The following is a 27,875-nucleotide window of genomic DNA, read 5'->3' on the forward strand; positions in this document are numbered from 1 at the left end:
CTGTGAAGCAGATACGCTCCCTTGGCCGCCTCTGCCGTTGGTTATTGGACAAGGGTGCAGAGTTGAATCTTAGAATCACAGAATTGTAAAGTTGGAAGGGAGCCAACCCCATAGTCCAACCCCATAGTTAGGATCTCCCTCGTCCCAATGTTTGCATTGATTTTATTTCACTGCTTCCTTAGCACTTACAACCCTTTTCTCCAAACTGTTGTTGATGTTGTTAGTTTGGATCCAGAAATACATGTGTACAATCCTGGCTTGCTATGGCCCAATTCTGGCGTAGGAGTTCCCTCCTTCCCTTTCTCACACCTCCCACCCAGCCACGACCCCCACCATCTGGAAGGGGCCCCCAACTTTTGGGGGAGCTTTTTCTGGAGGACTGGCCAGGGGAGAGAAGGTGGTGCAGGGAATTCTATTTCGACAGCCCCTCATTTCTCAGGAACCTACTTATTTTATGTTGTTATATTGGACAGGTGGCAAAAATTGGCCCTTATATCCCAGCTCAATGACAGAGATTTGCAGGAGGTATGCTGTTTAGTGTCACCAGAGTGGATGGGGCACTCATGGTATCGACTGGAAATCAAGCATTTAGTGCGGCCGGTCCTACAACATGGAATGCCCTCCCCATGGAAAATCTTGTGTCCATATTTCTAGAGACCATTTCTAGGGTCTCCAGGTATTTTGATGTCGTTGGCCAGGTCCTTATGATTTTATATTTGCTGTATAGTTTCTATCCAAGTTGTATATAAACATTTGTATAAATTTTTAAAATGACATATTCCTGTGCATAACTCTTGACACACTTTCATGTTACTTTGTTGCAGCAAAAGCAACAAAAAGTATTTTGGCACCTTAAAAACCTATGAAATGTTTTCTAGCATAAGCCTAGAAAGCAATATTAGTTAAATATGTGACTAATTTGGCACCAGTTCAGACTCTTTGTCTACTATAGTGGTTTGCACCGTATAGGTGCATGGGATAGTTACAGTCATTTCTCACGACAAATTGCACAATAAAGCAAATGAAGAACATAAATAGGTTTTTTTTAAAAATCGAAAAATGTATACAAACCATGCAAGAGGAGTCAGCATAAAAAGTGCACAACAGTAACCAGGGCAGTTGTTTGTGAGCTGAGAGCTAGGAGCAGGCAGAAGACAACACATCCATGCTTGATTTTTGATTTTATCCAATTTCGTTGCACTTGTGCAATGTTGCACTTGTGTAATGACAATAAAGAATCTATCTATCTATCTATTTCTGCTGGAAGCCAAGGCTGTGACTGGGAGAAGCAAGACCTTTTGGGGTGTGAGTGCTGTGAGCCCCTCCATCTTAGGCTCAGGTTGTATAGATGTGTAAATAAACTATATATCATAAAGACACCACAGTGCATGCTATCTCTCATGCCAAAGAAATCAAACCCTGGGTAAGTGCCTGGAACCCCTGGAATCTTGTACCACTCAAGAGATTGGGGTGACATGCAACAGTATCCAAGTTGTTATAACACCCTCCTGTGAATTAAAGTCACTCAAGCAGCATGTCTGGAGGGTGGGGAATAACCAATATGACATTTATTTGAGCAAAATATAGCATATGATTGTATAGAGCCACAGGAGTGTTCTCTTATTACAGTGGTTGTTTGCGATAAGTCACTCATAATAGCAAGCAATGATCAGAGCTATTATAACAAAATCCTCAGTTTCATGTTGAGCTTGAACCCAGGTGTCCCTTGCAACATTCCAGACCCATCTGCTGGCAATCTAGAGTGGGGGAAAGAGAAAATAATTGACCAATTAGCTCAACAAAAATTTGAAAACAAATACCTTTCTTGCAGCAGGAGATCTTGCACAAAGGATCAACTCCTTTACGGACAATTTTTTTTTTTTTTTTACAAAATTATCTGTGAATTACAAGCACCAGCATTTCAGAAGGGATCTTGAATAATTTCACTTGCAGATGGGCATTAATATACATTTCCAAAATCAAGCTAAAGTAGTTTTAATAGCCCAAACAATCTTAAATTCTGATCACAGATTCATGGAATTATTTTGCAACATGCACTCAAAATACATGAATGTCTTGGTTTCCATATACAATCATTTGCCCTAATGGGCCTTACATTAACTTGAAGAATTGATCCAATGTGCACCTCTGGCTCATAGCTTCTGCTGTAACAAATTAGATAAAGGAAAGGGCACATATCACACAGTTACGTTAGGGTAATTTAGAAAAACACAGGGGAAAGACACATTGATAGACGTTTATGGAAAGAGTAACAGTACAGAGGGTGGATGTGGGTCCCAGCCACACCATGCATTTAGATCACATCACTTCCCCCAAAGAATCCTGGGAACACTGGTTTATCTCTGCAGGAAACCATGTGTATGGTACGGATGTGACCATGGAGATGTTTTCCTCCTGTAATGTGGAAGTATTTTTCCATATAGCATGTAATGAATGGAATTTATTTCTAGAATCGCTGCAAGATGTGGGGATGGCTTTAAAATATATACAATACAAATTCCTGGGGGCTACTAATGAGCAAGCAGCAGAGACTGGCCACCATCTGAATGCAAACTCCCAGATACATCTAGCTAGCTCCTATTGGAAACGAAATGCTGGACTAGATGGGCTTTACTAATCAAGTAAAGTAACTTAATATTTCTATATAACTAGAGCATATCAACAGGTGATCTGTTTTAAATGTTTTAGGTGGTTTTTGGTGTGTGTATGTGATGTAAACCACTTTGATTCTTTTGGTGAAATGGTGGCAATTTTATAAAAAACACTTATCTTATGTTTATTGTTTATTTCTTTACAAACCACACATTCATATAGAATATTACAAGGCGGTATGCAAACCAAAAACCACAGTATTTCAATATAAATGCCAAGCACATCAGTAAGAGCTGCTTGGCAATGAGCCTTGGGTTTGAAAGGCCTGTCTGAATTATACAATTTTTAGAAGACATCTACAAGCAAGCAAAAATGACTCCTGCTGAACCTCTATTGGCAAGAGCCCCACAAGGCAGAGCCTGCTGCACGAAAGGCTCAGTGCCTGGTAAAAGCCATCGGGGCATGGGGGGGGGGGAGGAACACCAAAGGTGATCAGAATAGTAAAGGTAAAGGGACCCCTGACAATTAGGTCCAGTCGTGCCCGACTCTGGGGTTGCGGCGCTCATCTCGCTTTATTGGCCAAGGGAGCCGGCGTACAGCTTGGTCATGTGGCCAGCAAGACTAAGCCGCTTCTGGCGAACCAGAGCAGTGCACAGAAACGCCGTTTACCTTCCCGCCGGAGCAGTACCTATTTATCTACTTGCACTTTGACATGCTTTTGAACTGCTAGGTTGGCAGGAGCAGGGACCGAGCAACGGGAGCTCACCCTGTCGCAGGGATTCGAACCGCCAACCTTCCGATCAGCAAGTCCTAGGCTCTGTGGTTTAACCCACAGTGCCACCCGTGTCCATGGGGGGGGGGGGAGGAACACCAAAGGTGATCAGAATACCTGAGCATAAGGGAGCATAAGGAGACAGGTAGTCCTGATGAGCTCTCGTCTGAGATGCACTATTCGACACAGCTACGGTGCAGAGGAATGAAGGATTTCTTAAGCAGTTAGGTTTTGGGAAGGGGTTGTTACAAGTGTATTTCTTTACTCACATTTATTGACTGACCAGTCTTTTCCACAAGAAATACTTGGACCACATACTTGTAACGGTCATAGTTCAAATCCTTGACAGCTGCTAATAAATCTTCGGTGAGACTTATACATATCAGGGAGCCATTCTGACCACCATATTTAAAATCTTGAAGTTTGCTCTATTGAGAATTAAACACAGAGTTGCCGGTATTCATATAAAAAACACCTCTGTTGAAATTTTACACTCACTTTAACAAATATATATAACAATAGTTCTCCTGCTAATGAATTTTACAAATTCTTTTTGTAATATTCATAAGTGAACACTCACATCCTAAATATTGTACATTTTTGCAAACACAGTATTCAAATATTTTGTTTAGCTCAGTCAGTGAAACTATCTTAAGCAAAGTGTTCTTCCTAGAAGGTGTACTTCAGATTTTTATGCACAAAGACTTTTATTTTAAATGGAAAAGTCCACTACCACCTCCTGCACCCTTTCAGGTATTAAGATCAGCAGAGGGAAGTCTCTTGGTAGTTCCACAGCCCTCAGAAGTTCTGGTGGTGGTGGCCCAGAAGAGGGCATTTTGTAACCTGCCCTGGTTTTCAAATTCATGTAAATATTCTCTTTGAGTACAAAGGTTGTACATAAACCAAGACCATTTGAATTGTTCCTTAAAATCAAAATGCATCATATTAACAGATAATAAAAAAACTGAGACTGATACCTTTACTATAGTAAACAATAGTCTATTATACACCAGTTTGCATGCTCAAATAAATTTTGAGGCATTGAGCAACTGCTAGTAGTGAGTTTGTATACCGTGTATAAAGTTTAGAAGCAGAACCAGTGCGTCATAACAAATCTTAACTCTACCTTTAAGATCTCTTCAGCTTTCTTCCTTATTACATGAGCCTCACATTTTCTATAGGGTTCCATTCTGTATGTGTTCGCATATTTTGGTCTTGCAAAACTAGCCTTGAACGCCAAGAGCTCATTTCTTGTCATATCTGTAATAGACTCATCATCTGGGTCAAAACCTGGAATCTCATGGCTCGAAGCTCTGTGTCTCCCAATCTGTGAAGGCTGGAATGCCCCGTAATTAATTTAGGAATCACGTTATCACACTTTTAGGCTTCAAAATAATAATAATAATAATAAAGTTATAAGCATTATCAAATAATAAGGCAAGGTAACAAAATTGTCCAGTTGGCATTCACTGTCAACTCTTAACTTCTTAGCGAAAGTTTATGTTCATATTTATCCACAGTTTTCAACACTGAAATCAATGGGGAGCTTTGTTTGTAGCAGGCAGAGGTAGACTGAGGCTGCATGCACACCCAGACCCTCCAAGTGTCTCTAATTTGCCAGGGACAATCGTGTATTTACAGAAGCCATTTCAGCTTCTGATTTGATCCCGGAATGACCTGCTTTTCCTTGTTGTTGTTTAGTCGTTTAGTCGTGTCTGACTCTTCGTGACCCCATGGACCAGAGCACGCCAGGCACTCTTGTCTTCCACTGCCTCCCGCAGTTTGGTCAAACTCATCAGAGAAATGTTGGAGGGTATGGAATTATCCAACCCCCGAGCCATCTAAAGGCAGTCGTGTATAGGGAAGCTGCACGTTGCATGAAAGACAGAACCTGTGGCGTCTCAATACTGCTAGCTAGCATCTCACTGACGCCACAATAAACACGTGTTAGCGTGTGGGTCGATCAGGACTCAAATCACCACTTAGCCATGAAGCTCACTGGATGATCTCAGGGCTTACTGAGGAAAACTATGTACGAAAAGTGAGATCAATCGATCAATCAATGCAATCAATAAATATGGCAGTAGGGAAAGTGCAAGGAAAGCTCATTGTGCGGAACAGGGCAGAACGTTCCGCCCGGGAAAGCTCAACCAATCAGGGCGCATGCGCACTTTGGATAGCCGCGCTCCCCGCCGCTTACCCGACTCAGTTCACTATGCTTCCTCGACGCCCCCGAGTGGTGAGAAGGGGTACTACTCAGCCTTTTCCTGTGTTTGTCCATGGCTTTGTCCGTATTCGCTCAGGCAAAACGGGGCGGGGCGGAGGGCGGCAGCCGCTCACAAGCTTTCCGACCAAACCGCCTGATAGGACGAGCGTTACTCGAAGGGTTTCCCTTTCCTCGGTGACGTCACCAACCGCGACAGAAGCGACCGGGAGCTAAGAGAAGCTGAAAGGAATGGAGGTAAGTGTGTAGAGCTAGAAAATGAAGAGTCGTACCCTCCGTCCGGGAAGAGAGCGCAAGGGCGGGAGGGCGGATATTTAACTCGCGATCCCCTTGCTGCAACCTGTAGCGCTCCACCTGAGGGGCGAGGGCGTATATAGCTGCCTCTGCCTGCAGAGTTGCTTTCTTCTGACAGGTGTGGAGATCAGCATAGTAGGTGGCTGTTCACACACACATACACCAAGCACAGACTCCTACAAAGCAGGGCTCATAATACTGGACTGCACTGCAGGGCTGATGTAAGCCAGGGTCACAAATGTGGCTCACCGCATTTCCAGGGCTGGACTTTTAATACATGCTCACGTTACGCAAAATGCGTCTGCATCTTGTACTTCATTATAAAATGCTACTGTTTGATGTGTTGTTTCTCAAACCAGCTTCACACTGACTGACTGACTGACTGACTGCAGTTCTTAAAGGTAAAGGTAAAGGGACCCCTGACCATTAGGTCCAGTCGTGGACGACTCTGGAGTTGCGGGGCTCATCTCGCTTTATTGGCCGAGGGAGCCGGCGTTCAGCTTCCGGGTCATGTGGCCAGCAGGACTAAGTCGCTTCTGGCGAACCAGAGCAGCGCACGGAAACGCCGTTTACCTTCCCGCCAGAGCAGTACCTATTTATCTACTTGCACTTTGACGTGCTTTTGAACTGCTAGGTTGGCAGGAGCAGGGACCGATCAACGGGAGCTCACCCCGTCATGGGGATTTGACCTTCTGATCGGCAAGTCCTAGGCTCTGTGGTTTAACCCACAGCACCATCCGTGTCCCGACTGCAGTTCTTAAGCTGTTCCTAATCCAGTCTCTAGTCAAGTTGTGAACAGTTGCATAGGGTAAAGAGATTTCGGCTCCATCAACACCCACTGCTGCGTACACAGACAGAAATGAATTGGAACAGCCGGCGGCAAGAGCTGTCAAACAAACCAGGGAGAATGACAACCCCACTGTGCTCTAAGGTGGTCATATACAGTTGGTACAGTCAAACCTTGGTTGTCAAACATAATCCGTTCCAGAAGCCCATTTGGCTTCTGAAATGTTCGAGAACTGAGGCATGGCTTCCGATTGGCTGCAGGAGCTTCCTGCACTCAAGCAGAAACCATGTTGGACGTTTGGCTTCTGAAAAATGTTCGAAAACGGGAACACTTCTGGGTTTTTGGCGTTCAGGAGCCGAAACGTTCCAAAACGGAGGCGTTCAGGAGCTGAGGTTTGACAGTACATAAATGTGGTATAAAGTAGGATAGCCAACCTTTGTCCCGTCATATATTGCTGGACTACAACTCTCATCATTTTTGACTACTTGCCATGCTGGCTGGGGCTGATGGGAGTTGGGATGCAACAAGTTCAGGAGGACCACAGATTAGCCGCCCCTGAAGGCAGCAATTTTGGCCATATGCCAATTTAAAAAACTTATATTTACAATACTGATGTTCTACGGTGTGTTGTAGCTGTGCCTGTTGTGGGTCTATTTAAGAGAGTACTACAGTAGTTGTGTTGTTTTATACTACTTTCACTATTTTTCACTTCTCATTTCAGATGCTGCTTGTTGATCCAGTCTCTACTTGCCTTTCCCCTACAGTGCACTATATGGTTTGTGAAGCTGGATTTGAGATAAAAGCAAACCTTTCTATTAGTAGCATTGTGTCCGACAAAGGTGAGATACACTGGAGAACAATCACAGAACGCATACAGTATGGAGAACCAGGTATGCGTTAAAATGGTGTGTGGATTGGTTAGCTAAGGTTGCAATTCCTAAGTACAGTTTTGTGGTGTAGGCCCCATTAGACACAGTGAAACTTACTTTTGAATTAAACACATGCAGAGGATTGCACTGCAGATCCTAGAGCTTATCTACATGTTTTCAGGCAATCATTTTGGGCTAATTTAATGGAATTAAGGGTTAATATAACCATAGCAAACAAATATGTCCTCCTTTTACACAGATGCTGCTTTAGAAAATTAATAATAATAATAATAATAATAATACCTTTATTGTCAATGTACAACCTGTGTACAGTGAAATTAACCGAGCCTCCCTCTCCCCCCACAAACACTCAATCTTACAACACACCAACCCTCAAAGTCAGTATTTTCCGTTCAGCAGCCTAACAGCCCACAGATAGAAACTGTTTTTTAGCCTGTTGGTATGACTGCTTCTATATCTCCTGCCCGAGGGTAGAAGATTAAAGAGGTGCTGGCTGGGGTGTGAATCATCCCTGAGAATTTTTCTTGCTCTTCAAAGGCAACGATTCCTTGCAATGTCATCTACCGGGCTCAGGGGACAGCCCATGATATCATGTGCTGTGTTCACCACCCTCTGTAAAGACTTTCTGTCCGTGGCTGTCAAGCCAACGTACCACACTGTGATGCAATATGAGAGGACAGTTTCTGTTGTGGAAGGAGGTCATCAATTGTTGTTTAACATTGCTCTTTTGCAAGACCCTGAGAAAATGGAGTCTCTGTTGGGCCTTCCTAACCACCTGAGTTATATTATTTTTCCAAGAGAGGTCTTCACTAAGGTAAACTCCCAGGAATTTAAAGGAAGAGACTAATTATTCAGGGGAAAACTTTTATTTTGGATGTTCATACTTCATAAGAACATGAGTTTATTGATGCTCTCCTTGACCAGGCACTCCTTTTTTGTTTTTCAGATCAAACTGTGGATTATGTAAAAAGTGTGAGATCTTTAGGACCTTTGTGTGAATCTCTTCACTCACATCTACAATCCCTTACCAGGGAGCAATTTGAAGGCCAGTTTGTGATCTGGTTCCAGTGGACAAACTGCTCAGAGGTATGACATAAGAGTCCAGAGGGCTAGATAGAGACTCTTACTTACCTCTCTTTTTCTGTCCCTCTTGTGTGTATGTGCATGGACCAACACAGCTGCATGTATTTTTGGACTCTCTTTTGTGGTGGTGCTTTGGTGCAGGCTTCCTCAACCTTGGCCCTCCAGATTTTTTGGCCTACAACTCCCATGATCCCTAGCTAGCAGGACCAGTGGTCAGGGATGATGGGAATTGTAGTCTCAAAACATCTGGAGGGCCAAGGTTGAGGAAGCCTGCTGTAGTGGAACTTAGTAGCTCTCCACATGAGATTTACAGATAATTTATTTAATTTAGATCTTGCCCTCTTTCTCAAAGGGCAGTAAATAACATCTTAAAAACATCTCAATACAAATACAGACTGGGAAAGATCTTGTCTCAAAAGGTCCTTAAAAGAGGAAGGTCTTCAGTAGGTGCCAAAAACTCAACTGTGTTGGTGCCTGTTTAATTTTCAAGGCGTGGGAACTCCAAAGGGTAGATTAAGCTAGGATACAAATAATTTATTCTTTATGGAGTGGGAATACTCTTTCCTTTTGTAATACTTGAAATGGTAATAAAGAAATGCTTGTGAATTTTTGTTATTAACCTAAACTGCATTTGTAAGTTTACATAGCTGTTCTGTTATCTCGCTTTAAACGTGTTGTGCCACATGATACCCTTGGTTTTCCTTTCTCCCAAACGGTAGGTATTTCTTGAAACGTTTGACGCTATAAAGAGTCCACATGCTACAGCCATTGCACTGAGCTTAATGAAGCTTACAGCATGTTTGGAACGAGCCTTGGGTGATGTAAGTGCTAAAATCTTCGGCTTTGCCAAGCTTTAGGTTAATGCGGTCTTTTTGCACTGAAAGGAACATTGTCTCCCTTCTTTCTCTGATAATTTTAAGGTTGCAGATTGAATATAATTTCCAGCTGGTTTCCACATTTAAGTGTTGTGAGATGCTTGCTTGCAGATGTTTACTGTGACCTTGTTCACATGTCACTAAACCATAGTTGAACTAAACTGGTTTAAATGTGAACCTGCTGGTACACACTGCTGAAATCACAGATGCTTCGCTCCTCCCTTTCTCCTGCTATTCTGCTGGCAGCTTAGTAATGATATGGCTTAACTTTACATATTAACTGGGGCTCATGCTTTGTTTCTGCCCAGAGAAACCATGAGCGATAAGCCAAGAACAAACCTTAGCTGCTGGCAGCACAGTAAGAAGCTGCGGTTTTGTGCACATTCACATTTTTAAACCATAGTTTAGTGTAACTGTGGCTTAAAGGGACATGCAAAACAGACCTGTAGAAGTGTCTGCAGAAAGAACCAAGGATGTCACTTGTTGCCTATGTGAGCAAGGGATCCTACCATCTTGGATAAGCAGCAATGTGTATGCCAGTGGTGCATGCCAATCGCACTGTGTCTTCCAGAAGCAGGAGCTAGTGGGGCCTGGGACATTAGCTGTCATGATGAGGAGGAGCAACTGTGAACCCAAGGGGTGGAGGGAAGATGCTGGACCAGCCTCTTTCCCCCATTCCCTCCCTTAGTACTCTGAATAATAGGCTAGGATTGCTACATTGGAAGAAAGGGGATGTGGTTGTTAGAATTCCTGCTCCATGATTGCAGTCATGGGATTTTTGTCTATCACATGATGGTATATGTTTTGACTCCACAGAGTGGGAAGTGACGGAGACAGGATGTTTGTGGTACTGTGTTTGGTGAAGTGGGACTATTGTCCTTTGTTCTTTTTCTCATTGCTGTCTGATGCTAGAGAGAGAGGGAGCCATGTTGCAGTGCTCCGTGTGTGTTTATATGTAAATAAAGTAGATTAGCCAAAATGCTGAGTTGCCGAGATCTGTTACACATGATGTGCAAACTCTGTGGATCCCTAAGTGTGCCGTTGTCGGTTGGCATCTGTCGCTGTGATGTTCGGGCTGAAGAAAGCTTTTGAAGCTCTCGAACAATTGACCAGAAAGGAGAGAACAAGCCAGTCGGGCATGTGTCTCTGCCAGGGTCCTACTCAAGTGTATGCTGAGCTCCTGACAGTGGTGGGGCAGAGGGAGGAGATATCTAGCCTCTCATTTCCCTTCCTCCCCACACCCTTTGCTTGCCCTGTGCAGAGCCTCCATGAATGGTTCCGGAAAGGGCAGCCAAAATGATCAAGGGGGTGGAGCAACTCCCCTTTGAAGGAAGGTTTCAGCTTTGGGGACTTACAGCATTAGAACTTGTAGACATCCAATGTTGAGATATTCAGGACGGGCAAAAGATAACACATCTTTACACAATAGTCCAGTAGCACCTTAGAAACCAACCAAGTTAGATCTGGGTATAAGCTTTCGTGTGCATGCACACTTCTTCAGATACCATGCATGCACACAAAAACTTATACCCAGAACTAACTTAGTTGGTCTCTAAGGTGCTACTGGACTATTTTTTAATTTTTTATTTTGACTGCATCAGACCAACATGACTACCTATCTGAACCCACATCTTCACCCAATGAATGGTTGGTCACTTTGAGAACAGGATGCTGGACTATTCTGATTATTAAAAAGTAACTCACTTAAAGGAGCCCTTCTCGTAAGTTTTAAGAGATTAAAATCATCTTGCTTTTCTTTCTATTTTCCTGTGCTAATAGCTGGGTTTTTTTTTGTTTTTTGTTTGTTTGTTCAGAAACATTCCTGAGTTTCAGTTCAGTCCTTTTTCTTCATATTGCTCTGTAAGCAAAAGCTCCTATTGCTAATTTTATGTCCTACTCTCAGATTGATGGGATGTTTTTATTTTTTGCTGTATTGTTAAACTCATTCCCTGGTAGTCAAGGTCTGGGCATGTGTGTGAAAGAGTGTTCAAGAAAGAGAGACTTTTGGTTGCTTATGGAAAATCCCTGCATACTTCATCAAGAATTTCATTTTGATCAACTTGTCAGCAAGACATGGAAAACTAAAACCTGGGATCCCTGGTTTGTAGATTTTGTTTTTAATGATTCTACTGGGTAACTAAGTAGCATGTCTGTGGAATATCCTCAGCCAAGTACTGTTTAATGGACCCTTGTCTTTATGTATGATGATGTATGATGATGCTCCTTACCCAGTCCTGCTCTACACTACTTGTGGACTGGGCAAAAGCCACTGAGCATCAGAATTGCATTTTTACTAATGAATAAGTTCCACCAGTTTCGGTGGGACTAGTAAATCTGTTTAGGATTGCATTACATGTCCCCTCCCCGCTTTTCCATTACTTGTCCCTTTGTCAAGAACATCAGTCGTACGTTCTTAATCCATTGATGTTCAGTAATCTTGGACTGGTGCTAGAGATGCTTGGGTAGGATTCACATCTTCTTTCCTGACAGATAAAATCAAGGTTTACATAGGTTCCCTTTGTCCTTTCTCTGACCGAGTCAGGCCCTTGGTCCACCTAGTTCAGTATTGTCTGTGTTGACTGGCGATGGCTCTCCAGGATTTTAGACCTGGGATATTTGCAGCCCTGCCTGGAGACGCCAGGGACTGACTGTTTTCCAGAGTTGCCTTAACTTGAGATTATTCTTTTAAACAGAAAAGAGAGAAAAGTTTTGCACAATGCTTTAAACAATTTACTTGTTTGCATGTTTTGAGAAGGCAAAATGTGTTCTTTTGTTTTGATTTCCAGGTGTTCTTATTAATTGGCAAAGACTGTCCTTTTCTCCTGCGAGACTTGCTTGTGTCTCAGGAACTTGCCACAGTCTTTGGGCAATCAGTGGTGAGTGTCTTGCATGTGGTGTTTATTTTCATTCACAAGCTTTTAATTTTTGTCCATTTTGAGTTTTAAGACTCTCGGTGTCCTTGCTACTTAAATTACTATGGAATGCAGAGAGCTCCAGACCTTTTGACTGGTATTGTTTCTAGGAGCCTATGATGCTCTTCTTTTCTACTACTTCGTGCCCAGTGAAGAGGTTTTAGAGGGCAGGAGCTGTGGGTGTGCTGAAACCCAACATCAGCACCTGACATTTGCTAGGGCCTGCCAGGGCTGATGCCTTACCGTTTCCCCCACCCACCGGCCTCCACTTCAACAGTGGAGTGGCCCAGCTGCAATGAGTTGCAAGCCCAGCTTGTCACAGCAACACTGAGCAAGTAGCAATGGTTACGCAGCGGCAGCAGTGCTATGATGGGCCAAAATCCAGCTCATTACAGCCCTGTTACTGCCATATAAGTCCTTAGGTGAGAGGGAGACTGGTGGCTGCCCCATGCCTTTGTGCTCAGATGGGAACAAATGCAAATTGGAGGCTGCAGTAGTACCACCACTTGGAGGCCAAAGTGACAGCATCTATTTGTCTCATTCAGCTCTCTGGGGGCGGCATGCACACCAGCAATAGCCTGTCCAAGGTCCTTAAAAATCTAGAGCTGTTTGTATGTCCAGAGCAGCCCCTCTCCTCCAATCCATGACACTGATGTTATGTCAAAGTTTGAATCCGTTTCCTATATGGCTAGGTCGGGATGGCATGGGGATGAGGGACCAACTCCCTTCTCTTGCGGGGGCCCAATTAGTGCCATTGCCTTCCGTTAAGAGTTTGGGTGTAATCCTTGATGCCTCCCTTTCCATGGAGGCGCAAGTTACAGCAACAGCCAAGGCGACATTTTTCCACCTTCGCCGCATCAAGCAGTTGGTCCCTTACCTTTCCCGCCCCGACCTGGCCACAGTGATCCATGCGACGGTCATCTCCAGGCTTGACTACTGTAATTCGCTCTATGCGGGGCTGCCCTTGAAGCTGTCCCAGAAACTCCAGCGGGTACAGAATGCTGCAGCGAGGCTCCTCACGGGGTCTCTGCCATGGGAGCATATTCACCCAGTGCTTTTCAAGCTGCACTGGCTCCCGGTGGAGTACAGGGTCAGATTTAAGGTGCTGCTTTTGACCTTTAAAGCCCTTCACGGCCTAGGACCCTCGTACCTATGGGACCGCCTCTCCTGGTATGCCCCACGGAGAGCCTCAAGGTCCATAAATAACAACACCCTAGTGGTCCCAGGCCCTAAGGAAGTTAGATTGGCTTTGACCAGAGCCAGGGCCTTTTCAACTCTGGTTCCGGCCTGGTGGAACGCTCTGCCTCATGAGACCAGGGCCCTGCAGGATCTGATTTCTTTCCGCAGGGCCTGTAAGACAGAGTTGTTCCGCCTGGCCTTTGGCTTGGAGCCAATTTGATTCCCTCCCCCTCTCTCTCTTTTTTCCCCCTTTCTTTTCCTTCTCCTCCTGCGATGAGGCTACATTTTAATATTTTAATGTTCCATTATTTTAATGTATTTTATTTTTGTTTTTAAGTTGTAACCATTCATCTTGTTTTTATTATTGCTTGTAAGCCGCTCTGAGCCCGGCCTTGGCTGGGGAGGGCGGGGTATAAATAAAAAATTATTATTATTATTATTATTATTATTATTATTATTATTATTTATATTTTGTTAAAATTAGATGAATGTTCTCAGAGTGTTTGTTGGATCTCCAGATGGTCTCAATCTTCGTAATATTCTGTGGCATGGATTTGCTTCACCCCAGGAAATTCCTGTGAAGTAAGGCTGCAAGTTATTTATTTGTGGATGGGATTTTTTGTGGGGTGAGTTGTTTCTTTCTTACTGGTCATAGCAGGAACACAGTTGCACCGCTGGAAGAATGCTGGATGAGTCCGCTGTCCTGCAGAGGATTAGGCTGCTCATATCCCATTGAAGATACAAAGCACCTGAACTGAGAGCAGGATTGCAGCCTTACTCTTTAAGTTTCCTACACACTATTGCTTGGGAGATGTTTTAACAGTGTGTTTCTAGATCAGCCTTCGCCCACCTGTGTGCTGTCTGGGGCTAAGGGAAGTTGTAGTCCATCAACATCTGGAGGGGCACTAGGTTGGCAAAGCCTGTTCTGGACGTTTCTAATTTTATTGTATATCATAATTTGCCTAGATATTCCTCTATGCTGCTTTGTTTAACGGCAGGATTGGGACAACTGCTAAAGACTTACCTCCAGCAAACTCAGTCTACTTTAGTTCATCGACCTTACGTATCTTTCAGCAACTTGAAAGAGCTGCACGTTTTTCCAGGTGAGCATGTTTGTTGCAGCTCACCATTTGTAAAGGTTTACTCGGATGTATTATGCTTTTTGAACATTTTCTGTTTTGCCCAGATCCAGAGACTTCAGTCTTTGTGGAAAACCAGGTTTATGGGTGCAAGTTGGGTACTGGGTGTTAAGAAATCTGTTGTAAGGAAAATGCCAGTGTGCACCTGACACAGTCCTGTCCAGATTTAAGAAAACCTCAGACATTTAAAAACCATGCTGTTCTAGCATGCATTTTTAAGATCTAGTGACCATTTAAGCTTGGGAACCATCTAAGCCTACAGATGGATGAATCTGTCTATTTCAGTTCCTCTCAATTTTTCATTATTCCATTCTTAAGTTCAGTTCTCCATTTTTGTTTCAGTTTGCAAAGAGTTTGGTTTTTTTTAAATCAGCAGCATTTCAGTGCACTTTGTAAAGGCAGACTCCACTAATAGGCTTTTTTGTAGGTTATTTTCACTAATATATATGCATCATTAATGCAGCGGTAAGGTGCCACTTCTCGTTTCTTTGCTATGGGCCTCACTGAGCAGCAATATTAGAGCTCACCATTTAACTTTGAAATGTTTCTACATATTTAACTGAAAAGCTGTTAGGCTACAGATCTTTCTCTGGTGGTTGAGGTCTAGGAAGAAATGGTTTGTCTTCGTTTCTTCTTTTTTTCAGTCTTAAATTCACTTCAGCAAATTTCCTCTTCATCCAAGGTCAAATTTAACACGTCTTGTTACTCCCATCCAAGGTGACAAAGTTTTATACCCCAAGTTCTTTTCTGTTGCTTGTAGATCTTAATCATGAATTGTTGTCCTTGGCTGATGAATTAGTAATCAAATCAAATATTGTATTAAGAACAATGTTGCCTTTTTGGATTACTGCACTATCGTCATTTAGACAATGCAGGTAAGAAGTGTAGCATTTTTTCCTAGTTTTCTTTTTTGAAATATCTATAAAACCAGTTAAAGCACAGATTTATTCAGGGCTTTTTTCTGGGGGGAGGCAGGGGTACGCATACCCCTAAACATTTTGTGAACCTAAGTTTGGCTTCATTGAGGGGCAGTATTTCAATATGAGTAGGAAAATGAGAGTACCCCTAAACATTGTTTTTTTATAGGAAAAAAAGCACTGGATTTATTTATTTTAGGATCCTGGGCACCATCTGTTCAATTTGCAGGCTTTGTTTGCCTGTTTGTCATCGGTTGCCACATTCAAGTATCCCAAGCAATGAAACGTGATATGTAAGAGCTATGACTACCCTACTATGGGAACATAGGAATCTGCCTACTACTGAGTCAGAAGATTGGGCCATCTAGCTTTCTCATGTCTACACTGCCCTGAAGCAGCTCTCAAGGGTTTCCAAGGGAGAGCCCTTCTCAGCACTACCTAGGGATGTCGGAGGACAGTCTCAAACCTCCTACCTGCGAAGCAAATGCTATACCACTGAGCTTCAGTGCTATCATGAAAGCAGCTCTTGCTTTCCACAAAGAGGTCGCACAGGGTTCTGCACCATCAAGGTCTCCTTTGAAATACTTTGATGTAAAAATGCTCCCTTGATATTTAAGTCCAGAGTGCCCAGGGACAGAGTGCAGAGGCAAAGAGTTTCCCCATTTCCTCAAGCAGCCGCTTGGATGCCCCAGGCTCAGAGCTGGATTTAGGTTTGATGAGGCCCTAAGCTACTGAAGTTAATGGGGCCCTTTATATGTCCAGCTGTCCTTTGTCAACAACAAATTGTCACTGTTTTTTGTGTTGAATGTATGCTGTATGGTAATTTATGGACCTAATAGGCATCTAAAGCCATTTGCACATGTTGCCATGCAACCAGTCCATGCAGAATGCAGGCATCATATATATAGAAATGAGCAAACCTGTGATATTTAAGGGAGCAGGCTAGCAGGCAGGGCCCATTACTTACATCATAGGAGCCTACACAACACAAAATACTTTTGTAGTTTTTATTTTATTTGTTTTTTATCTTATATTTTGCAAATGTACATCCAGTGGTTTTTTCCTTTAATTTTTTTTTTGGGGGGGGCCAAGAGAGTGGGGCCCTAAGTTATAGCTTGTTTAGTTTATACGTAAATCCGGCACTGCCCAGCCTTCTAGGCTTCTCTGAAACCAAAGGCTATAGCAGGGGTTCCCAGTCTTTGGGGGCTGATGAACACATTTGGAATTTTGTCAAGAGGAAGTCTTAAGGTGGTCTCACTAAATGTTTGCTATGGGAAAATGTGCCCCCCAAAGAATGGGAACCCTCATAAAATAGCTGTAGAAATGAGTAAACACTGCTGTTCACTCACTCACCCCCTATCCCTGTGATTGCATACTGCTTCCGCTCCTTGTGCCTTTATTTCAAATATCTGAGACAACAATATCCAGCCTGAATCAGGCTTGTTAAGTTCATATTTTCATGAAAGAAGAGAAATGTGTAGTGGAAATAAATCTCGCTGTAATATTTCTTTCAGATATGCAGACTGTGTTATACTGTTACTACCTCAGCTGGAGAGTGGACTTAGGTTGCTTTTCACAAAAGTTAATAAATGTCCTAGCAGACTAATGACGGCTGAGGTAATTTTTCCTTTTTCTTTTTTAAAAAAACCATTTAATTTTCAGATTTTAAAATTTACAAACAATTGTCACACAACCAAAACCAAAAGAGAATTCCATAAATTCCTAAGGACTTCCCTCCTCACCTTTGTGGGTCCTTATGTTAACTTTTTTCTTTCTGCATCTTCTCTATTAATTCAATTCTATTAAATCTCCATTACAACCATAGTCCAACATTAAACTACAAGTGTCATTCCAGTCCTACTAATAATTTTAATTGTTTACAATGACGGCTGAGGTAATTCCCCCCCCCCCCCCCTTGTTGGTCACTTCTAAAAAAAACCCACCTCTAGTCACATCTGTTATTAACTGGTACCACATAATGGTCCAGTTTGATTGTACAGTTCCCAGCTTGATAAACCGTAGTTTGGCAGCCAGGAATGAAGGATGAGATCACACACCCTGCCTAGCCCCTTCCTCAGTGCACAGATTCTGGTTAGCTTGAACCACAGTTTCCCCTTAATAGAGGGTAAAAATCAGCTGAGCGCTGGGATAGTGAGCAATTTTATTTTGATTTGTTCATTATTAAGAGTCTTGTGGAAATTGTCTTGGAGGGGAATAGGGGTCTCGCAGCAACTCTCATCACGCTTAATGAACTACAGCTCCCAGAATTCTTTGGGCGACGCTACAACTGTTTAAAGTGGTATCATAGCACTTTAAATTATTGTGTGAATGTTGCCAGAGTATGACTTAATTTAAATCAACTTGTATTTTCCCTCCAGAAATTAAACAGCAGTGACATTTTTATTTTCTCTTTTCTAGTCATCTTCTCTTTATACCACTTTCGATGAGGTAAGTTGACCATGTGGTTCATTGGAGTACGTGACATGATACTAGGGATGCGGATGGCACTGTGGTCTAAACCACTGAGCCTCTTGAGCTTGCCAATCAGAAGGTCGGTGGTTTGAATCCCCGCAATGGGGTGAGCTCCTGTTGCTCTGTCCCAGCTCCTACTAACCTAGAAGTTCAAAAGCACACCAGTGCAAGTAGATAAATAGGTACTGCTGTGGCAGGAAGGTAAACAGCATTTCCATGCGCTCTGACACTTGTCATGGTCTTCTGTGTGCCAGATGTGGTTTAGTCCTGCTGGCCACATGACCCAGAAAGCTGTCTGGACAAACACCGGCTCCCTCGGCCTGAAAGTGAGATGAGCACTGCAACCTTTGACTGAACTTAACTGTCCAGGGGTCCTTTACCATTTACCTTTAGACATGATACTATAGTTGGTTGGTTGAAGTAGCAAGGTTTTTAAGAAAATGACGTTCTAATTATTAAAAAAAAAAAGATTATTTTTTTAAATGCAGGATGTCTTAGTTATAAAGCTTTATATTAACAAAATAGTCTGGCAGTCTTCAGTGCTTTGGGTTATTTGACATTTGATTCTATTTTTTATATCTAGATGCTAGCAAAACAGTTGCATAATGAAGAAGCCAATCAGCTTCCTTTAGTTCTTGGTGAATCAGCAATGGTAAGATGATGGATTTTGGCTTATTGAATTTAAAATGAAAAGCCCATAGCTTTCTAGGCCTCAATTATTGACTAATAAGTGCCAGTAGAGCTTACTTCTGAGTTGACATTGCATAGGACTGCACTTGTGGGTATTTTGTAATAAGGCAACTCACACTTCCAACACGGCTGGGCAATCTTGGGTGAGCACAATGTTAATTTTTATAATGTTAATTCAGTATTATGTTAATTCATGCAGCGCTAAGGTATAAGTAACTCTTTAAATACTGTAGGACTCAAGTACCTAAACTTATATTCTCTATGAAGTAAGCAGTTCAGTGCTGAATATTTGCAGCATGGATAGAATTAAAAGATCATTAGAATGCTTTAGTATGGAAAAAATACATTAAATGATGATAATGAAGTCAGCAATACTGACAGGTATTCAAAACCAATACTGGTTTTGAAACTATTCAACAGGGATTTTGTATGTTGCATCCTAATATTAAAAGGGATTAATGTTGTATAAGAGACTATTCTCCATTTGCAGATCTGCAAACAAGTTGGCATGTGCTCTGGCAGCTCTAAGCAATTGAACAATGAGAAATAATGAGTTCTCAAATGAGCAGATTTTCATAATCATCATATCAGAAACTTAACTTCCAGTAGGATTTTGCTCTTGTCGAAGGGAAGCAAACAAATGTTTGCTCTGGTTTTATTTCCACCCTCTCTGGATTGGATCTAGAAACGCTTTTCTACATATCAAAAGCACCTTGCCTACATAGAAGGGCTTTTTCTTTTCTTTTTACATTTCACACTACTTGTCTTGTTTTTTGTAGGAATTTCTTTGGGATTTCTTGAACCACCAAGAAGGCCCACGTGTCAGAGATCATCTGAGCCATGGAGAGAGCAGCTTGAATGTCTTCCCGAGAGAAATAGCCAATTCGATTCTTGCATTTTCTATTACCCTCCTGTGGAGATTTTCCAAAGGTGACATAGCTGCAGTCAAGGTAGGGGCCAGTTTTGGTGCAGCAAGACCTATTTATGTTAAACCGATGCTTCCTTATACCCAAAATCCGGAAAAATCTGGATTTGAAGACTATCTTATCCCTCTATCATATGACTTACAGGCATTTCTTTTATGGGCAGAGTGAGCAGGATCCAAAGTACCATGCATGGTTCCACTTTTTACAACTCGTCTGTCACATTCCCTAAAATGTTACTTCGGAAGGTCAGGAGACCCTCCTGAGTAGATTCTGATTTTGTATGAGGAGCTACTTCCAGAAGAGAAACTTGGCAATCCCTCTGTGTCCTTAAAGCAGGCTTCCTCAAACTCGGACCTCCAGATGTTTTGAGACTACAGTTCCCATCATCCCTGACCACTGGTCCCACTATGGGAGTTGTAGGCCAAAAACATCTGGAGGGCCGAGTTTGAGGAAGCCTTCCCTAAAGAAATGCATGGGCCTCTTTGGATTGTGGCCAATGAGCTACAGCTGTAGTATAGACCAACCTTCCCGAACCTGGGGCCATCCACATATTTTGGACTACAGCTGCTACCATTCGAGGCCAGTGGCCTGATGGGAACTGTACTCCAAAACATCTGGAGGGCAGCAAATTGAGGATGACCATGCTGTAGATAGCTTACATTATGTAAGCTATCTTAACATTGGAAAGATAGGAGCCATCCCTGTTCTGCCGTCCTAATATTTCTGTCAAATGGTTTTTATTTCTTTTATTCTTTAGCATGCAGGGTTTTTCAGCTTGCTCTTCATCCATTCATTCTGGCTTATATTACTAGATCTGTAAATACTGAAACAGATCTATGATCAAAATGGGCCTGGGATATGGGATCTTTAACCCTTTTCACTCATGCTGCCCCTCCCCAAGCTATTAGCCCTTCCGCAGTGAAAACAAAGGATGATTTAGATTGGGGAAAATGGAGGGAAAGGGTTAACTATTCCCAACAGCCTTAGTCTGCCCAAAATCTTAACCCACCCATACCTACTTGAAAGGTTATTTCAAAACCAAACATGGGAGATCCAGTCACAGATGCATTATGCCCATTTTTGTTCCAAACATGGTTGATCCACAGGAAGGAGTAGTTTCGTGTTGGAAACCACTCATCTGCATGTGTAGGTTTCATCAGAATCCAGGGCAGTGCATAGTAATTGATACCTTTATTTTCTTATATATTTTTGTATATAAAGCATCCTAGGTTGGATCCAGACTTGCTCCCTCTGACAGGAAAGGCTCCTGTATCCATGGAGAGAACTGGGATCTAGCAAAGGCTTCTCACTGGAGGAAGAGGAGCAGTTTTCATTGATTCTTGACATCGCCTTCCATGCTTTTCTGGGGTACAGGGGTCTGCAGGGGAAAGGAGGAATCAACAAAGGTCACTTCTCACCCCTCATTTCCTCCAGCAAAAGCAGAACTCCAGTGAGCACAAGTCTGGATCCAACTTCATCCAATACCTTACCATTGTTAAGTACAGTACAGTTAGCCTCAGTGGAATTGATTGCAGTACTATCTACAGAAAATAATTCAAAATATATTTACATTTTAACCATGAATTTTAATTTATTTTCAAACCAGGAACACTCATTCCTAAAACCACTTATGAGCTGTGCAGATTGCTATTGTTCCCAATTTCATCCAATAGCCCAACTTAAGAAGCAGGTATATTGCCTTTATCATCCTCTTTGTCGTTCATTAGTGAGTTTATCTCTCTTGAGCTTTTAAATAGACTGAAAAATAGCCATTGGTCACATCCACACCATGCAATTAAAGCACATTGCTTCCCCCAGTCCTGGGGATTAGAGCTCTGTGATGGGTAAAGTACAGTTCCATATTTTGGGGCGGGGGAGGGGGGAAGATGCACTTTCATCCGTCCTGTCAAAGTTAGTAGGAAACTCAAACATGTGCATACAGAATAGGTTTGTGTGCTAAATCACTGTTTGACAACACCAAAAGAGCCCAGTTGAAAGTTATAGACTGTCAGAGAAGTTTAATCAGGAATGGATTCATATCACATGTGACTTCAGGTTAGGAAGGTCTGCTAAAAAGTCAATGGCAAATAAAAGCGTTGGGCTGAATTCTAAGAACCAAAACTCTCAGAATGAGGCTTTCTGATCTCTTCATACTGTATGCCTCAACATTACCTAAAAAGCCAGTCCTGAAGATCAGGGGACCTTTTGTGGAGATGTGGAATGGGGGGGGGGGGGGGCAGGAGCAATGAAAACTGTAGCCTTTGGGCTAATAGACCTGCAAATTTCATCTACTTCTGTCAGAAGGGAGGGGAATTATTTATAGATCTCTTTTTCACTTTCTAGGTACTGAAGTGCATAAAAAGCATTCATTCATGGTCTGTTCTTCCTATAATGCCTGAAGAGCAAGTTCAAGAAATTGGATGGTAATGCCTGTTTCTCCTGCTCCTTTTTATGGTTAGAGGTGTATGTTGGGGTGTCAGTCTACGCTTTCTTGCAAACCCTTCTTCCTTTTTACATAATTCTAGACTGCTGTACAAAGATTCAAATGTGGAGGTAACTGATGAGCAAGACATTTGGTTAGTTTGAATATATGTATGCGTTTAGGTTGTCTGTCCCATCTTATCTTGAGGGCTCATGGCAGATCACTGTGAAAGCAAGTGATTGTATCAACAGACAATGCATCCAAACATTTAGAACCTTTGGAGTTCCCAACCTGTCATGCTGAAAGACACTCCTGTCTGTGACCATGGTAGGGAAATCTTGAGTGAGTTAAAGCAGCAAGACTGTATAACCTTTTTAAAACAAAACAAAACAAAACAAAACAAAACAAAAAACCAGGCCACCACCTCAATCAGCATCACAGTCTAGCATTTCATCATCTTAGAATTTGGGAGATAACCAAGGATAACACACCCAAGAATATATTGGTTGATTTGAGGTCACGCAAAAATAGAATTACTATTTATTCGATAGCTCTTTTTGTTCTAAGCAATATATATTTGAAGAGCTCTCAAATAAGATTCTGAGAGTGGTCATTAATATCTTGGTTTTCTTTTGTTTTTAAGGTCAGAAAAAGATACTGATGATGTTCCTTGTATGTTTGCGACTACCGATATTTTATCTCAGCTACAACCCTACTTGTCTCGCAGTATCGGACTTCTAGGTGATCCTGTGGAGGAGGTTATAACTGAGAAGTAAGTTCTGTAACACCTTCACTGCTTTTTGTCAAATCTGAAAATACACCGTAGTCCTATGACTTACCTTTGTGGTGATACATTTTGTCAGCTCTGGAGTTCCATGTCTATTAAATATAGGGACTGCCTCATGAGATAAGTTTGAGCCATAATGCCCATGTTCAGATGCTCTGTTCTCCAGTCTTTCAAGCACATGCTCCGTCCTTTCCTGCACATGCCTCAGATGCAGAGCTTACAAGAACTCTTCTTGGTGTGTCAGGGTTTGCCATAGCAACTGGACCAGCAAACTGGCTTTAATGATCCCTCCAAACAAAGATTGTAAACTATGGTTTGGCTACATTCATATATGACAGTAAACCACAGTCTAGCATTACAAGAATAAGCCCAGCATCCCTGAGCTTGCATGGTCCCCCTTCCTTCTCCTCCTCCACAGCATAGCCACAAGGAGGGGATTGGAAGCTCCCATGACCCTTTTAGATTAGCCACAGCTTAGCATGTCCTTCAAGTCCCAACATTCTATCTGATTATATAGATGGAATAGATCATGCAGGTGGAATTAGCTGGCATCGATGGCAAACAGTACCCATTTATTATAAAAGAGGCAAATGTGATTATTTCTTCAAATTTCTTTAATTTGTAAGAAACAATCGGTTTGCCTCTTTTTATAGCCCATGGATGTAGTTTGCACTAGAATTAGCTTGCATTTATGGCAATCAGGCTGAACATTAGTTCTGTTTTACAGCAGCTAAAAGATCACTGAAGAAATGATATATTTTTTTATTTAGGTTATTGGCTGATCTCTGCAGCAAGCATCTTCATGTCCTCTTTTGTCCACGATCTGTCCTGGAGATTGTCGTGGTGCTTCGTCAGATAAGCAACCAGTGCCAACAAGTGTCATGTCAAGTCATTTCCACTTGTGAAACCAGGTACAAGCAGTGGACAAACAAATCGCTGAGATCACGCCAGAGGCACAACTATCTGCGCATGAGAAGGAGGTGGGGTTTCTTCTTTACTTTTGAAGGAATGGGAGTGAATATGTAATTGAAAATATTTTCAAAATAAACAATTTGTTAAACAGATCTCAAGTATTACAAGAGAGAGAGAAATAGACAGAATGAGTGTGTGTAATATTCTAGATCTGTATTCATATACACATGTGCATATATATATATCGCAAAGACTACATCCAGACTTGCTTAATCTTGCTGAAAATGAAAGTGGGACGTGATTTTGATGGGGCCTAAATGCAACTGATGTAGTCTAGATTCCTATACAATAAATGTAACACAGAGATAAGCTAATAAATGAAGCTTGCGTTCTGCAAGAATTCTCTGTGTTTCTGACTGATGCTGAAAGTATCTCCAGGGCAGATAGGTAAAGGTAAAGGTACCCCTGCCCGTATGGGCCAGTCTTGACAGACTCTGGGGTTGTGCGCCCATCTCACTTAAGAGGCCAGGGGCCAGCGCTGTCCGGAGACACTTCCGGGTCACGTGGCCAGCGTGACAAAGCTGCATCTGGTGAGCCAGCGCAGCACACGGAAACGCCGTTTACCTTCCCACTGGTAAGCGGTCCCTATTTATCTACTTGCACCGGGAGGTGCTTTCGAACTGCTAGGTTGGCAGGCGCTGGGACCGAGCAGCGGGAGCACACCCTGCCGCAGGGATTCGAACCGCCGACCTTTTGATCGGCAAGTCCTAGGCGCTGAGGCTTTAACCCACAGCGCCACCTGCGTCCTAACTAAAAGGATACAAGGAGGCAGAGATCTGAGGGGAAAGAAAGAGAGATTGTCAGTTAGCAAACAGCAGAAAATCTCTCCTGGCTGAGTGGCTTGATCCAGGTGTTGCAGGCTAACATAACCTTCACTTAATCCATTTAACCTATTTGACATTAACATCCTTCCAGCACCACATAAAAAGTATAACTTATATGCTTGTCACTGCTTTATAGAGTTTTATAGTTTTTATTGCATTTGTTACTTTCTTAAAATTTGTACGCTGCTTGGAGACTCCTCATGGGGCAGTGAATTAAAAACAGCAAGAAGAACAGTATAGCAATATGTTTTCTCATTGGCTTAATTGTTCCTAAGGCTTTTGTTTTCAAATATTTTTTCTTCTTCTAGTATTAAATTTCTATCTCCAGTCTTGCAACTAATTTTAATCTTGATTACGCTGGAACTAATCCATGTCCATACTGCTGGTGAACAGAACACTCCTGGATATCAACATTACCTAAAGTGAGTACATTCTAGCTTTAGTCAAGTAATACACAAAGCTCCTTTCAACCACTGATTATTATCTGACTGTTTCCACCTAGTGATTTGTAATCCTTGACATTCCTTAATCAGCTGCAATATGAAGAATGAGTTGGCAGCACTCTTCACTACACCTTTCAGCATTCTGGAGCAGGAAGAAGGTGGTACCACCAGTATCTCAGTACACTACACCTCTTAGTTGTTGTTCGGGCTTCCAAAAGGACCTGGAATAAAGATGTTGCTTTAAATGCGTGACTGCATTTAACATGACTGGGTGTTTCCTCCCCGCCTTTACAAATTGCAGCCCCTGGAAGGGGGCAGTGTGGTTCAGAATTGTCTTTCTGCAACTGCAAAAGCGATGCAATGATGGCATTTCCAGGGAAAGCATCTGTTTGACAATATATTTTAATGTCTGGTGGTTTTTGAAAAGGGCTTTCCTTTTTGGTGTCATAATTGTATTTCCTCTTCCACACAGGTTTCTAAAGGTGATCTTGAAGTACACGGAGAATCTGGTGACTTACACAAGCCCGGAAAAAAATAAATGGGAAGAAGCGACAGAGCTTACGCAGAACGCTTTGCTAAAAATCAGAACTTTCTTAGGGAAGCAGCAGTTGCTTGTGCAGTTGGCTAATTCCTAATGAATGTAATGCCTCATTAGACCTTTACAACTTTAAGGTTAATGGACATGTCTGACCAGATTCTACACCTGCCCCGAGTTCACATTGCCCAAAGTTAACAACCAGCAGCAGTCTGCAGGAGGTGTCTGCTGGTCCCGGGGGGAAGGTTACCGTTGACATAGTCAAAGTCCGGTCCTGGGTCACTAGCCTGGAAACAGTCCACAAGGAGCGGGGCGAGGTCCGAAGCAGGAAGCCGGGCGGGGACAGGAACACTGGAGGGTCAGGTCTGGGTCCGGGCAGGAGCAGGTACTCAACGACATTGCTCCCACAACCTGGGACCGGGCTGACTGGCCTTTATCTTCTCTGAGGCCAGGGGCGGTCCCGGCCCCCAGGAGACCCGCCTCTCCTGGCCTTAAGGCGAGCACTCCTCCTGGGAGAAACCAGTTCCCTCCGCCTCTCTGCCCTGAGCCTCTGCAGCTCAGGAGAGGCTGGGGAGTTACTGGACCCAGGGGGAGACTCACCTGCCTCTGGCAGGGCCGGGAGAGGTGCACCTGTAGGCACTGTGTCCTTAATCACCTCTGGAGCTAGAGTGGAATCACCTGGTGCCTGCTCCTGAGGATCCGGCACAGGTGCAGGTGCTTCAGATCCAAGGCCCTGCCCCAGTTCAGCCGGCCCTGGAGGCGGGGACTCATGTGCAGGCTCGGATTCCTGCGGTTCAGCCTCTGAATCGGATTCCCAGGCCATCACACCATGTCTTTTTCCCATTAGGATGAATAATCACATTTTGTGGACCAAGAACATGTTAACCGAGCCAGAACTGGGAATCAGCCTGACTCCTCCTTTTTCACAGTACTGTTCATTTGCTCTGCAATGTATTTTATAATAACTTGAATGTATTCTGCCAACTCAGAGGAGTGTAAGACACATTTTAAAATTTCTCTTAATGAACTCCCTTGATTTTGTTTTTTATCTTGCCTTTGGAGTGGATGAGTTGAGAGAAACAAAGTACCACCAGAAGGCAAACATGACATATGCTGTCCCTCTTTGCTTTTTCCACTGTTTGATTAGTATATAAAAAATTGATTTTGTATTTTTAAAATTCAATATTAGTTTAATTCCTGTTGACCAAAGGAAAGGTTCACTCTTCTACAGCATCTGTTGACAGCTAGCCTTGTGAATCCTGCTTTGTCATATATCTTGCCTATTAAGGTACAGCTGCAATTAACAGGAATAAGCACAAGGTGGCAGTGTTGCATAACTTAAATAACATCGCAGTTTTTCACCTTTGCATCTGTTCCTGCCCAAATGGTGACAAATGCTTCTTCACATTCTATAGACCTTCCTCACAGGGATGTTTCCCACCCCCCTGCAAATTTAAAATGGAATACCACTATGTTCAATTTCTTTTGTTTTCTTGTGCTGGAAGAAATCAAGTCATGTTTCTCTCTCAAACATTTTTTACTTTCCCCCGCCAGAAATTTATATTCTACAATATTCTCTCAACTTAAACTATCTTACAAGGTTGTTTGGTGAATAAAATGGGGAGGGGGTGAAGAACTATGTTCACCACCATGGGCAATTTAGAGGAAAGCTGAAATAGAAATAAATGTGTCAACCTGACTTAGATGATTTGCTAATATTCACTTAATCAAGATCTGATTTTCTAACAAAGTGCTAATCAAGCATTTCTCAGACTTTATGAAGCAGTTTTTCTCTCCCCCCCTCCACTGTCTTAAAATACTAGATTCCCCCATGCCTATTCCCAAATATACAAAGCTAAGTGGGGGTGCTTCCAGATGGTAGCGGTGTTTTGGTGGAATTCAATCAAATTCAGGTTGCACAATTACAGTAGTCTGGGAGGCCTTGTGCAACAAATTTACTTTCACCCAAAGACCAGACCTTTTTCCATTAAGGAAAGTGACATGGAGGGGAAGTGTGGGATAATGATTCGTCACATCATATAACCTCCCAGCAAACAAACCCAGTTATACATGTCTAGCTCCTGTCCCCCTCGTGGTCAAACTCGTATGGTTGGTATTC

General features: G+C 42.7%; 2 protein-coding genes across 5 annotated transcripts; one reads left to right on the plus strand and one right to left on the minus strand.

Moving 5' to 3' along the window:
• Positions 1-1,542: 1,542 nt before the first annotated feature.
• Positions 1,543-5,726, minus strand: DYNLT2 (dynein light chain Tctex-type 2). The gene is made up of 4 exons (XM_083732844.1): positions 5,586-5,726; positions 4,512-4,721; positions 3,655-3,813; positions 1,543-1,757 (listed from the first exon to the last, which is right to left on the minus strand). Exons 1-4 carry the CDS (start codon positions 5,664-5,666, stop codon positions 1,647-1,649), a joined length of 561 nt encoding a protein of 186 aa, XP_083588970.1. The 5' UTR covers positions 5,667-5,726; the 3' UTR covers positions 1,543-1,646.
• A 26-nt stretch (positions 5,727-5,752) lies between these two features.
• On the plus strand, positions 5,753-27,287 carry ERMARD (ER membrane associated RNA degradation). Of its 4 annotated transcripts, none has more exons than XM_083732417.1 (19): positions 5,753-5,846; positions 7,412-7,580; positions 8,527-8,666; positions 9,383-9,484; positions 12,325-12,414; positions 14,114-14,211; positions 14,596-14,732; positions 15,529-15,643; positions 17,200-17,302; positions 18,104-18,133; positions 18,741-18,809; positions 19,627-19,797; positions 21,380-21,463; positions 22,117-22,196; positions 22,839-22,967; positions 23,753-23,962; positions 25,087-25,200; positions 25,694-25,966; positions 26,575-27,287. In XM_083732417.1, the coding sequence occupies exons 1-18, from the start codon at positions 5,841-5,843 to the stop codon at positions 25,854-25,856; spliced, it is 2,010 nt and encodes a 669-aa protein (XP_083588543.1). In that variant the 5' UTR covers positions 5,753-5,840; the 3' UTR covers positions 25,857-25,966; positions 26,575-27,287. The 4 variants fall into 4 exon arrangements, with proteins under 4 accessions (XP_083588543.1, XP_083588545.1, XP_083588544.1 ...); XM_083732418.1 differs by lacking the exon at positions 5,753-5,846 and adding an exon at positions 5,905-6,021; XM_083732419.1 differs by lacking the exon at positions 25,087-25,200.
• The last annotated feature ends 588 nt before the right edge of the window (positions 27,288-27,875 follow it).

Source organism: Podarcis gaigeae (genome assembly GCF_964106915.1).
Source record: "Podarcis gaigeae genome assembly, chromosome: 3".
In the NCBI taxonomy this organism is placed as follows: Eukaryota; Metazoa; Chordata; class Lepidosauria; order Squamata; family Lacertidae; genus Podarcis; species Podarcis gaigeae.